General features: G+C 42.2%; 1 protein-coding gene across 15 annotated transcripts in view; it reads left to right on the forward strand.

Moving 5' to 3' along the window:
- The window catches only part of col12a1b (collagen, type XII, alpha 1b), a 168,410-nt gene that overhangs the window by 23,022 nt on the left and 130,816 nt on the right, over positions 1 to 14,572 (forward strand). For all 15 annotated transcript variants that reach the window (XM_083790291.1, XM_083790277.1, XM_083790278.1 and 12 more), the window contains exons 13-14: positions 1,202 to 1,474; positions 13,756 to 14,025. In XM_083790291.1, coding sequence (XP_083646417.1) covers positions 1,202 to 1,474; positions 13,756 to 14,025 — 543 coding nt within the window. The remainder of the gene's footprint in view (positions 1 to 1,201; positions 1,475 to 13,755; positions 14,026 to 14,572) is intronic.

The raw sequence follows: 14,572 nt of genomic DNA on the forward strand, positions 1-14,572 counted from the left end.
ATGGAACAAGGCTGATCTCTTCCAGTTGTTTCAGTATGTCATCGTGTTTCTTGTATTCAGAAATGGTGTTGTCACTTGGTTTTAAGACTCAAAGACTTTGTAATTATAGACAGCAATTTGTATAAGCCTATATTACAATGGACTTCTTCTTTTGCAGTGCTTAAAGAACCAAACTTCCTGCAGCTTTCGCCTCTTAGGCTCGGAACGGACATCTGACCCTCAGATGGATTTTTATCCCCCTCAATCAATATGGCTCGCAATATTGTTCCTATTACAATGTTTACCGTGTCCATATCTTAAAACTATGAATAGATGCAAAGCAATGACTTTGAGGTTTGCTCATGACAAAGCACCAAAACCAAATGTACTTACGTTTTTCCCAAACCTTTTTTTGGGTCTTGGAGCGAAGCTGGAAACATTAACATACAGGCAGACGGGGTTTAAAAGCGTAAGTTATGAACATGTTTAAAACGGACAAGGCGGGGGCACGGTGGCACAGTCAAGTCGGTAGTGCTGTCGCCTCACAGCTAGAAGGTCCTGGGTTCGATTCCTGCTGGGGACGCTGTGGGCACTGGGGGCGTGTTCCCTCCTCCGCGTCATCAGTGCCCACACCTGAGGCGGGGTTGGCGAAAGGGCCTTTCTGTTTGGAGTTTGCATGTTCTCCCCGTGTCCCCTAGGGTAGGTACCCTCACAAAAAACATGCAGTAATCCTGGTCTCTAAACTGCCTCCCTCTGGCCAGCCGGGGCGCCTGATGGAGGGGAAAGGAACTGGTCGGAATAACGTGTTCCTTCCACGCGCTACGTCCGGCCGACTAAACTCTCCCCTGTCAGGTGAAAAGAAGCAGCTTGGACTCCTCATGCATAGAAGGAAGCATGAGGTCAGTCCGCTGCCCCCCCCCCCCCAGGTTGGCAGAGGAAGTGTAGCGCCCAGGATTACATTAGATAATTGACACTGGGTGGGAAAAAAAGGGTTGCAAAATCATGGGATGAAAATTAAAGAGAGTAAAACGGACAAGGCCTCATGCCCCCTGGTAGGGCGATCTTTTTTGCCCTACCGGGGGCCCCGCACCTCAGGTTGGGAAACACTGATCTGATCAGATCTATACATGACGTATAGTATGTTCACCTCCGTCTCTCTCTCTGTGTCCGCCCAGGGGCTCTCCTCGTGACCTGCGTGTCTCTCTCTCTCTCTCTGTACCAGCCAGGGGCTCTCCTCGTGACCTGCGTGTCTCTGACGAGACGGTTTCCACCATGAAGCTGGCGTGGGAGGCAGCGCCCGGCAACGTGCTCCAATACCGCGTGACGTACCGCCCCGTGGCCGGCGGAGAGAGGAAGGTGGTGTCGGTGAAGGGGGACCACACGGAGACCCTCCTCAAGAAGCTGCAGCCAGGCACAGAGTACGAGCTCTCTGTCAGCGCACGCTACGCCTCCGGGACCGGAGACCCCCTGGAGGGCAGGGGCACGACGACAGAGGGTAAGTGAACAACACGTTATTTCTGTTTTTCTGATTTGTTTAACATCTCTGGCTTGCTGGTTTATTTCTGGAGATGGGATTGAGTATGTTATGCATACAAAGGATGTAATTGCAGACACTTGCAGTCTTGCACACTAAAGGAGAATGATGTGTAGGCTTTGCTAGGCTATGGTGAATGATTTGTTGCGAGTTAGCCAGAGTTACAAAAACATATACCCCCACACATTATGATAAATGATATCCCTACCATGCAGTATAATAACATGCGTTCCCCATGCAAGGTAATGTACTCCAACTCCTTTCTAGCACAAAGCAGAAAAACAAATCAATAACTTCACAACATTCCTGGTTTATTAGCTAAAATATAGTTGTAAAACCTGATTCATACTCACTATATTTTACACACCAAAAATAGCAGATCTGCATGCTCAAAACACGTCACGGGCACGGTGCATTGTGAGCTTGCAGATCAGCAAATGTTGTGCGTCACAGGAACTGGGTTTCCATATAACGTTTCAAAAATATTAAGCACATTTTCAGAAAGTAGGAAAACTAAATGCGTATTCATGCATGTTGCCATACACTTATTTTTGGGAGATAGCAGTAGGTGGCTGCTCATGATCGTATGATCTTAATGTGACACCCCGGAACTTGCGCCGGCTTTCATTTCAACACCGGTACAGTCCGAAATATTCTGGCATATTTGTAGGTAAGGATACACACAGAACTTTGGCTTGCCCACAGTTTACCTTGGTCCTTAGTGTTCTTGACTGAAAATAAATACAAAACTGATGGACTTTATTTGGATCAAAGTTAACCCGAGTTTTTAACTGATTTGTCTGATTAAGTGCAAGACTTTAATTAATGGAGCTGCAAGTTGCGCACATTAAACTAATTCATGGAGGTATTATGATGAGATATGATCTTATTAAGATTAACCATTAACCCATATAGACCTGGTACAACCTAGAATTGTTATAATCCGTGAGCTACCTCTGTGTCTCATTAGTTGTTGCTATACATCATTATTTAAAAAAATAAATAAGAAGAAGAATTTGAAACTGTTCAGAAGATGTTTTTGTTTCCATTCAGGGATTTATGCACACAATCTAAAATGAGCAAAAAAAACAGGTTGATGGAAACGCAATTACTGGCGCACACATATGTAGGTATAAATGAGGCATAACAGTGGAGAAATGAAATGAAGATGACGCAAAAAATTGGAGATGGTTTCAAACATTGCAAAAGCATTGCACGTTGGCCACATACAGTAACCACTGAGGCACTGGAATGATCATCTGATCACACTTTCCTCATTTTTATGACCGCATAACTCAACCACCAGCTAATATTTGAGGTTGTGTTACTCTCTTGACCATAATCGGTTCAATAGAATGAATAGGTGGTCAAACACAAAAGCTCATTTTTAATGTGCTGCTGAGTTCCTTTCCAGAGTACAACGCTACAAACTTGCTTGTCTTTCAGTGCCCAGGGAGACTTCAAACGATGGAGTCATTAAATGGACTAATAAACAATAAGGGAAGGGAGAGATGGAGGGGGAGAGGGGGAATGAAAGAGAGTTGTCATGCCAAAGAAAGAGTACGAGAAATTGAGAGAGCGAGTGAGGTTGAAAAAAAAGAGGGGGCGAGAATAATACTGTAAGTTGAGGGAGAGAGAGATTGGGTGCGAGTGGAAAACGTAAAAGAGAGTGCACATAGAGACGGAGAGAATGATGAAAGACGAAGGGCAGGACAGCGGATGAGAAGGAGAGTGGAACCATCTGCTTCTCCTGCCAAGGTCGACTCCAGCAGTCGGCTGCACGCGCCTCTAGAGATCTATAGGATCCGTTTTTTTGTGATCATGTTTTGGGGCTGGGTGGGGGTCACTCTGTTTGCCCTGAGGCCTAACAGAAACACTGCTACCGTATCACTTCAAGAAATAGCAAAAATAACTCATTTGACTGTCACAGACTCTGTGGCTACTGGCTTCCCACTGTGGCTCGATATAGATTAGGATCGTATATAGAGTATATAGTAAGACACTTGACTATGTAGGCACAGATCAACGTGTCATTGTTCACCAGATTGCAGAACAACCAACAGCCCTTAAAAATAAATAATACCCACATATTTCAGAGGTGACAGGCAGTATAAGGTATAGTGCTTTTGCAAGGGCCAAATGGTCTCAAGTTCAGTCCCTGCAATGCTGTGGCCAGAGTCTTGTACTGCAGCAGTTCTCTACTCCACTTAAGTCCAACGTAAAGGACACCCAGTATAGCATGCATTAGGCCACGCACGGACCCCCATAACTCCAAGAAGGTAAATATGGAATAATTAGTTCCGTTTGTTCCATTTGGACTTTGGCGGTTGCCCGGACCCAACTTCGCGAACCACTGCTCTAGTCAACGTCCAGTGCAGGGCCACTCTCGGACAAGAGCGTCGGGTTGCATGGGCAATTACACTGGACATGTTCAGTAACCTGATCACATGGGGAGCCTGTGTGCTACAGACGTATAACATCCAAGAGTGGGCATGTGGGGCGGGTCAGGAATGTATCTCAGCTGAGGCGGGGCAGGGTGTGAGGAGCCGAGAGGTGCAGAAGGGCGGGGCAGGGTGGTTAGGAGAAACCAGGGAATACTGAGTCATTGCTCCGTACATACTCTGAAGTCCTGTCTGTCTTTCACTCGTTCTTTCTGTATCTGTCTGCCTGCAGCCATGTCTTTCTGTCGGTCTGCCTTATGTGTGTCTATCCGTCTCTCTCTGTCTGTCTCTTTCTTTCTGCCTACCGCACCCCGGCTCGCTGTACCTTCTTTTTCCATTCCACCTTGTGAAGGCTTGTCTGGAATTTAATAGCCTTGTCCGCAGCCTGTGTTCATTGTTCCATCTGCAGCGTCTCAATACACAGCATGTGTCTCGTGTAAGAACATCCCGATGTCTGAGTAGACCCATAGTGGCATAACATCAGGCTGAGAGTATCAGAAAGGTATTGGAAACCTTTACCACGTGGATGCCAGTTCAGAATTTCCACTTTACCATTTTGTAAAATGAATAGATTTTCTCTTTTGACTGACAAGAACATTTATTAAGGCTATTTGCATTTCTAAATAGAATGGGACTGTATTAAACTGATTTCCTCCATAAAATACATTATTTCATTACAAGAACAGTTATGTTATGTTTCTAGAAAAAAAAAAGAAATAGCTGCCATTGCTTTGGTAACGTTTTTGTCCTTGACACAATAAAGTAGTTAATAGTCAATGCCCATTTGGATACATTTTTCTACACATGACCATTGGTAGAGATTCCACTGTAATAGCTTCACTGGCAGCTCATTTATAAAAGGCACGTGCACACGGCACGCACGCACGCACGCACGCACGCACACACACACACACACACACACACACACACACACACACACACACACACACACACACACACACACACACACACACACACACACACACACACACACACACACACTTTTATGTTTTCGTATCCGACTGAAGCTGTGATGATATGGAACATTTATATTGATGCCAAGATCAACTGGTTTATGCTGTTTTTATCAGGTTCCTTTGATATATCAAAATCTAAAACAAATTCATGTCATTAAATATAATAACGGATAATTGGCAGATTTCTTATCATTATAGTATAATGATATCATTACATGTACTTGCATGTTAGATGTTGTTTTGCTGTTGCTTGTAACTAACCCATTCTGACCGGGCACCCATTTTGGTGTTGGCATCATGTTATGCTTTAGCTATTGAAAAATAGCAGATCTACAAGCTCATATCGCGCCACCGAGTGGCGCGATACGAGCTTGTATAGGTCTGCTATTTTTGAAAAATCGAAGACACTTTTAGAATCTGATCTCAGGTCAGAATGGGTTAATAATGAAACTGTCAGGATGTAATAGACATTTTTAGAATCTGATCTCAGGTCAGAATGGGCTAATAATGATTGCATGATGGAATGTAGGATAAAGTCACAACAAACGTGTTTATAAATTAGGCCTATTTGCTGTTTGTGTAGCTCTGGCATCCTCAGCCTCAGTTTGGCATGAACCTGTGGACTGCACACTAAGTCCTGCGCTTCAACGTTCACTGGACCGGCTCCAAAACCTTGACATTCACCAGGACTTCCCTTATAGTGCTAGATCTGGACAACAACAAAAAAAAAGATCTCGTGAATTTTCACCACTTTTGGTGATTTTTCTTATTTTTCACAAGGTCAGTTATACTGTACTGTACACATGTCCCCCCCGAGGGAACCCCAAATGAAACCCCTAATTAAGCCCTTATTTAAAAAATATATATATATGTTGGTATATGAGACACAGAGGTGTATGTGACACTCGAGGGCGCTGCCGGCATTTAAGGTAAAACAACATATAAGTTAAACTAGGTCTAAATGGGTTAAATCTTATTTTAATGTATAAAATCGTTTGATATGCTATGATAGATGTAGCATCAGGATCAGGAAGCTTCAGAGTCTGATAATCAGACTATACCATTTTCACGCATACTGCCAAAGCAGTTTGTAGTCATAACAGAATTTGAAAATGTCATTCAGTGTGCCAGTACGGCAGTACCACAACAGCACACATTTGCGCTCATGTGGGCCCCAGACGGAATGGAACTTAGATCTGTGGTAGCATTGGGGCTATTCCTACTGAGACATTTTTGGAATGGCAATATTAGTGCCACGTAGTCGTGGCATCAGAAATATTCGCGAACACACGTTCTTAGCATTTGCCACAGCACAGGGTCCCCTGTGAAAATGTGTCTATGAATATTTCACGTTAGAATATTCATATAGTTGATGCTTTTATTCGTGGCTAAAAATCGACTTTGTTGCAAAAGATACATTCGGTATGTCACTTTATCGCGGCATACGATTCACATTATCTGTGCAGGTACTCATGTACTACTCACACAAACCTTTAAAAATATAATACTTGTACAAGGAAATGCTCCCTAAGCCTCTTGCACGCAATCTAACGCAGTTTCAACAAAAGCACATCATGCTATAACAAAATTGCCGCCGTCAAGTGGCTGTTCGATTCCTGTGTATTTTGGTTCTACGCTAAACTGATTGACCAATAAAACATTGCATTGGATTGTGTGAAGGGCCTCTAAATCTTGGAAAGGGATCAGTATATGTGCACAGTAAAATAATATTTACAAATGAAACCATTTGGTAATGTTTTTACACTCAGAGTTTTACAAATGGATATATATACTGTATATATATATTTTTTAATGTTCTGTTTATTTATTTTTGTTTTTTTACAAATATCGAAGTAAATTGAGAAATAAAAACAGAGTGACAAATACAAAAACTAAAACACACACAACAAAACACAAACTCCAAATCAAGACAACCAAAGAACATTCAAAACACAAAACAATAAAAACAATATATAAAAAATATATATTAAAAAAAAAAAAAAAACTCCAATATAGTCAATATACGTAGCAGATCATGGTCACAAACATCATCCAGACAAGACAGGTTGGACAGTCAGGCGACAGTTATTCAGGTTCAATCGGGGGCACAAGTTTAAGGCGGTCAACATGAGACAGAAAAGGCTGCCATGTTTTACTGAATTTGGAGATTGAGCCATGCAATGTATATTTAATTTTTTCCAATTTAAAAAAATACAGTATGTCAGATATCCAACGGGAATGTGAAGGAGGGTATGTTTTTTTCCAATGCATGAGAATAAGACGTCTTGCCAGAAGCGTCACAAAAGCGACAAGGTCAGATTGATATTTAGGCAGGGGGATAGTATCAGGAAGGACGCCAAATAGGGAAATAATAGGGGATGGCTCTATGGGAAACTGTAACACATCTGAAATAGTATAAAATATAGCTGACCAAAAAGACTGTAAGGCTGGACAGGTCCAAAACATATGAAGAAGATTAGCTGGAGCCTGGTGGCATCTATCGCACGTTGGATCAACACTATCATAAATCCTGGCTAACCGAACCTTGGTCCAGTACACCCGGTGGAGAAATTTACATTGCAACACCCCATGTTTAGCTACAAATGGATATATTAACGCTGTGGATTTCACTGTGCACAGTTTTTGGGTTTCTCACATCGTGTCACATGCTTGAAAATACATCAACATTTTTATATCTTCATATTGGTTGATTTCATGCTATACTAAGGCTAAGACTTCAGTGATCAGCTTCAGTGATGAAAATTGGCTCTACATCTTGGCTGGGCATTGTCTCTGTGCCCCCAGTGCCCCCCACAAAATGACCGGAACAACTTGATATTTCACCAAACAGAACTCCCACCACGGGACTCTGGCAATCAATTAATACAGTTGCAACCACTGTATTAATGGCAAGTATTTCATACAACTTAAGTTAAAAAAATCTGAACTATCCCTTTAAGCCTCCTGTCTGCCCTACGCATGAGAAACCCATGATCCTTCACTTTTCACGCTGTTTGGTGATGAATTGGGAAAACTAAAATCCTGGTGGCGTCGTGTTCCGCTCGGCTCCGCAGAGAATGGCCCCAACCCCTTGTGGTGTCAGTGGCACGCACTACCCAGTTAGTTACACCAGTGGTGGAAAAAGTACTACATTTTGTACTTGAGTAAAAGTATCAATACTGCAATATAGAAATAAAAGTAAAAGTCCGGAATTCAAAATGTATTTGAGTTAAAGTACATGCAAAGTATTGGTATCAAAACTTACTTAAAGTACCAAAAGTAAGTTGGCTCGGCTATTTTCAAATGGCTGAAATGCATATAGGGCTGAATTCGTTAATGTTAATGTTTTGTAACAATAATCAAAATCTAAAAAGTAACTAGTAACTAACGTTTTCAAATAAATGTACTGGAGTAAATGTGAGATTGTTAATTGCCTCTGAGATGTAGTGGAGTAGAAGTAAAAGTATTGGAAATTGGAAATACTCAAGTAAAGTACAAATAACTAAAAATTGTACTTAAGTATGTACTTACAGTAGTTACTTTACACACCACTGCTGGACACACTACCCATTTACAGTAGTTACACTGGGGAACCCATAACCTTTGCAACGTGGGTGCCTTATTAGGCTATGGTACACATGAACCCACCTAGTCTTTCCTTACAGTAGCCAAGAAACAAAATGAAAAAGTAGGAGGTGAAGGAAATACAGGACATATTTTTTCCATCATCCCTGAAATTTCAGCAACTGAGATCGACTGGAACCCCCCCCCCCCCCCCCCCCTGCTCTGCTATGATGTCATCATGGCATAGAAAAGATTCAAGTGGTTTCTGACCAAAAAAATTGGAGCTTATTAACAGCGAACATTGAGTGGGGATACTGAAGTGTAGTTTTCAGCATCTGGCCAGGATCCGGTGCTGTTTCGACACTCTGACAGATGGAAGGATGTCGCCGCTGTCGGGTGGAAACCTTGTATGTCCAAAACCTTATAGCTTTTCAGGAAATGGAAGAAAGCCAGAGTTCCAATAGAGATCCAATGTTAATCCGTTCCATCGGCTGAACAGCAATGGGACACACAGACAGGCTTAACCACTTTCAACCTGGCATCAATTCTTTTGGGCATGTCATTATCGCTAACGGTGAGCTATTTTCACTTCTTTTGCATCACACTGTCATATGATGACGTTTAAAATAGCGAATTAAATCATGGCATTTTTCTTTTAAATAAATAAATATGGAGATACAAGGTTTCTGTCCGACATCGACGATATATAGATAGATGGAGTGTAATGCTTAATTGGGTCGTCCACTCACAGTTAACATTCTTTGTATTGAGTTTGTGCTTGAAATGTACGGTAATTCTACAAACTGTTAATAAATATTTCAATCAATCAATCAATCAATGGAGTCAGAGACAGGAAAACATACAGACAGAAAACAAGAGAGGTGGAAAGATTTGAGAAAGGTGTAACATTTACTGTGGTTTCATTCGTTTTTTTTCCTCATGACGACCTGTGGAAAATAAGGTTGGAGCAGTGGATTTCAGGCAGCAGCTCTGTCTGGTGCCAGATTCCATCGTCCATCTGAGCTGCGATGTCTGCGGCTGTTATTGTCAAGCGCCTCCAGACTGTCAAGATGTCCAGGCTTTGAGAAGGAAAGGGCTCCCTGTACTGAAGCCCTTCTTTTTTTATATGGCCGTTGTTGTTGTGGAGGAGGTTGAGGCTAATGGTGGATGCAGGACAGTCTGTCAGTACTTTAATATTATGTAGTAATTAGTAATAACTGCGACTGTAGGTCGCAGATTACTATGAAAACCTGAAAAGTAATGGAACACATGAGTGTACAGCGTTTTGATGAGGTCAGATCAACATATAGAATGTCGGAACAGAACAAGTCAGCACCATATATGGAGATCTAAGGGTGGCAGCGGGGGCAGTGTCTTGAGTGTACAGGGTTTGATGAGGGCCCAGGTAAGGCCGGGGCCTTAAGTTCCGGGCCTGTTGAGAACTAGTTTTCACCGGCTGCACTAATAACTTTTCCCGTCTATATAGAGTTTGAATGGAATCAGTCAAAAGGGAGACATCGAAGAGGAAGGACGTGTGGGGAGAATCAACATAGGTCAGCTCCATATATAGAGATGGCGGCGTGGAAGCGTGACCATAACGGAGGACGTGATGTCACAAGGCGTGACCATATTTATGGAGGTGTAACGTGACACACGGAATTGCTGGTTTTCATAGTAAATGCGACCTATAGGGTCGTAAAAATGACACTTGAGCCAGACTCAAAGCCATGATGTCATACTTAGACCTGTCCCTGTTTGGTTGAGCACACTGAACAACACGGGCATCCTCTGCCAGGGCAAGTTCAATGCTTATACGTTCGCTCCTAACCCATTCTTACCTGAGATCAGATTCATACAAGGTTTCCACTGGACACACACTGGTCTGATGAACCCATTCTGACCTGAGATCAGATTCTAGAAATGTCAGTCGCTCTTCGATTTTTCAAAAATAGCAGACCTACAAGCTCGTATCGCGCCACTCGGTGGCGCGATATGAGCTTGTAGGTCTGCTATTTTTCAATAGCTAAAGCATAACATGATGCTGACACCAAAATGGGTGCCCGTTCAGAATGGGCTAATGGTAGCTGACTTTTCTGTGTTGAGGCCTGAAAGACTGCACATACTGATTCAGCAGCACATACGGGGTACAATTGAAAATGGAGAAGAAGAAAGACATTTTGAATTGATCTAGCCTCGGAGGAATTGACTAAGAAGAAAAATAAGAAATATTAGTTTTGATGGATATCGTTCTGGCGTTGCACTTGGAAAACCCATCCCTCAAAACAGACGCGGCCGACTTGTTGATTTGTCAAATTAATCTCCCGGGTCGGAGTTAATGTCCTCCCCTTTTCTGGATATTATCTGAAGGCAGCTTTTGCTGATATCAAAAGACGCTTGTTTAGCTAACGGCTGAACTGATTAGAAGTTAGATCTCATTTGTCATGTTATTATTTTCTTCTGTTTTTGATTGTGGTGATTTCCTTTCATTTGACTGATGATAAACCATGCACCCATCTATGTGCTTTAGTCACATGAATGTGCAGTTTTGTACATAGTAAACGGAATTGCAATTGGCAAATGCCGTTACTGTAAATGTGACTATTTTATTTGTTTAACTGGATGCTGTGCGATCAGCAAGACATTTGGATGTCTTGCCATTTAGACGTACACCCCCTTTGAAACCTGTTGCCACACTCTCTACGCTCATTATACTTTCTAAAGCCCTAAATGGCAAGGTCACGCTGAAACATGTCTGGGAATGCCCATATATGTCCTTTTTTTTAATTGACGTTTTTGGGCCGGGTAGAGCGTAAAATGTTTGCTAACTTGTAAGACCAGGTGGGGCCTCAGGCCAGCTCAGTTAGGGCCCAGGTTGGGCCGGGCCCAGGTTGGGCCGGGCCTGTTGAGAACTCTAACTCTTAACTCTAGTTAAGGATTATGGAATTTCAGAACAGATCAGCTCCATATATGGAGATCTAATGGTTTGAGGTTTGAGGTCAGATGAGTTGCTGGCCAGCTTCATGTATGCAGATCTAGGTGATGATCCATTCTTCTCCATTTATGGATTTCCAGGGTTTGATGAGGTCTGTGTCGTGATCTTCATATATGGAGACGGCCATATATGGAGCGTGGCACAAGGCATGATGGACGGACGGACAGACTGACTCACAGCTTTGCAGGTTTTCATTATAATCTGCGACCTACAGTTGCAATCACATATATCACTTCCACCATTCGCACATGTTTAAGTTACAGTACGTCATCCTGTTGACTTCAGGACAATGTATAGAAAACTATATACGTTGGTTAGAAATGAGATTTGCATACGGCCAGCAGGGCTGCTGTATGCACTTCAGCTAGGATTAGTGTTTGCTGTCACACAATATGACCACAACATAATGACCACAACATTCTCTCAAAACCCTTCTGTGCTCTGTAACGTTCTACCTGCTGTATGCATACACTATTTGTGGAGCAGATGTTGAACTTTACAGTCAATATCCTGTCCTGTACATCAGTTCAAATGTCCCAGACCCAGAAAGAAGCATGTTTGTTGTGCCAGACACGTTTTCCGAAGTGGAACAGATCATCAAGGTTCAAAGGAGCCAATGGCATGGATTCCGACTGTAGCTCCTTTTCAACCAGTCAACTAATCTCAAAAGTTGGATCGTTTTGCACACTCATGTGTATTTACTATTTTATTATAGCCACAGGCAAACACTACACAACAATATACACTGGCAACTAGAATACAAACAAAATCACAAAAGGTAAATGCAAAGTCGAGACTCACTATGTCAAAATGCAGTCAGAAGACAGTTTAGTCCAAGGATGTGAGGTCTAGCCTAAATAATCCCTCGCTTATCAAAACATAGACGGCTCGTCATTGCATCTACCTCAAGGTTCGTCTGCTCTACATCCTGCGCTCTACATTCACTCTTGTAATGCAAAACGTAGGAGTTCATCCGGACCGCTTGGTAAGATCCAGAGTGTTCATTTAACTCTAGTTTCTTGGCTCTGAGCTGAAGCTTATGATGTGGTCCCGCTCTAGTCCCGTTCTTGACTTGAGCTTGAAATTTTATAGTAAATATTTAAAGATTAAAGGTATATTCAGTGATTTCACTTAATTCAAATATCACTTATTTTTTTGTTTTGTTGTGATAATCCTCCCTACTATAGAGTGTGCTGGCCATATAAGGAGTTCCTCCCTGTCCCCAGTTAACCCCTGGGGGTCAAAAAACCTTAGGTTTCGTTTTTGACTCTCTATCCTGATTGGACGAAAGGCTGGGTCCCACAGCCAAAAACGAAACCTAAGGTTTTTTGAGTGAAATCACTGAATATACCTTTAATTTAAATCAAAACATTAAAAAAAAAGTAGCTAGACCTACTCACAACGCGTCTCAGCATGACCCGTTGTCATATAATAATATATTATATCTATTATATTAAGATGACTGACTATAGAAAGTGACTTTCATGTTATTTTGTAAAAGATGGTGTGCATGCATCATCTGTGTTAGTCTCTCCTTCTCGTTCACTTACAGTATTTCTTGGTGGAAGAGCCTTCCGATTAATCTTGGGGAAAACATTGGCCAGCATAGCGCTCAGATCTCTTTCAGGTTTTGTGTCTTTGGTGTAAGGCTGCACGATGATCATCCAGATGATTCTGCTTAATATTATAATCCCGATTATCAATCATGATTATTGTTAACCACTTAGACCCTGTGTACTTTCTGCCAAATATTTGCAGATTGTTATGAATTTCTGTGGAAAAAGACGTTTTTAGTTTTTTTTAGTTTTTTTAAATTAATTGAATGCCTTTATTGTTCCTCTGTGAGCCTGATGGATGGGGAGATGGGTTGAACAATGCTCTGGTTGTATTCAACTTTGGTGAGGGGACAAGGGCAAGGTGCAACAGCTGACCAAATAAGTTCTTACAATTATGATTTATGATTATTCGCAATTAATTGTGCAGCATACCTAGTTTGGTGAACTGTCCACTTGTACATGGCAAAATCGTGTGAGTGTTTAATTCAACACTTAGCCTATACACTCATAATGTCGCAGTGTACTTTACTTTATTCTTTTGAGCAAATCAACCAGCTCATTCAGGCAATTTCTTTTACAGACTTTGGCTCCATAGTTAGTTGAATGAGATATATGATACTGATTAGCATTCCCACCTGTAATACAACAATCCACATGCCTAGTTGCCTCTGTCCAGCACATTACTGAACTCATGCCTTCCTTGTTATTTCAGAGCTGGGCTCTCCAAAAGATCTGGTGACCAGTGATGTAACAGACACGAGCTTCGCTGCGTCCTGGACCGCAGCTCCTGGTAACGTGAAGCAGTACCGGGTCCGCTGGAAGTCCATGTTCTCCCCAGAGTCCGGCGAGAAGACAGTTCCCGGGGATGTGACCAACACACAGCTGGACGGTCTGACCCCGGAGACACTGTACCGGGTGTCGGTACTCGCAGCTTACGGACATGGAGAGGGAAATCCGCTCACTGGACAGGAGACCACAGATGGTGAGCAGTGTTACAATGTATAATTTATATGATATAATATAGTACTTTATTGTCAGTTTGCACTGGAATTTGTCTTGCGACCCAGCGGCCTTGTATGCAACACATACACACATTTGACATAACACAGAGAGAAACAGAAAAGAAAAATCTTTTCTGTACAATTACATACAGGCAACAGCCCAGTCTAGTCCTGGCTAAAATCCTGATTAAGCCTCAAAGTCGACTGATGGACAAAAGACCTTCAATCTGATCTTATTGTATGCTGGAACACCATGGGCTCCATTTTCGTCTGATCTTTCTAAATACACTGTTTTGGGATTTAGCAGTGGGGAAGGGGTGTTCCCCCACTAAAGTTGGTATTTTGGTTACCTGTCTAAATCCTTAACGCATTCTGGGCGGGAACCCCTTTTGGTGTTTTTAACTAAGCATTATGTTATACTTTAGCTATTGAAAAAATAGCAGATCTACAAGCTCATAGCGTGCCACCGAGTATGCACATGCATGATTTTCCCATCAGGAAATCACATAATCTAGACGCAAAACATTG

This window comes from Protomyctophum parallelum (assembly GCF_964188405.1).
Source record: "Protomyctophum parallelum genome assembly, chromosome: 19".
In the NCBI taxonomy this organism is placed as follows: domain Eukaryota; kingdom Metazoa; phylum Chordata; class Actinopteri; order Myctophiformes; family Myctophidae; genus Protomyctophum; species Protomyctophum parallelum.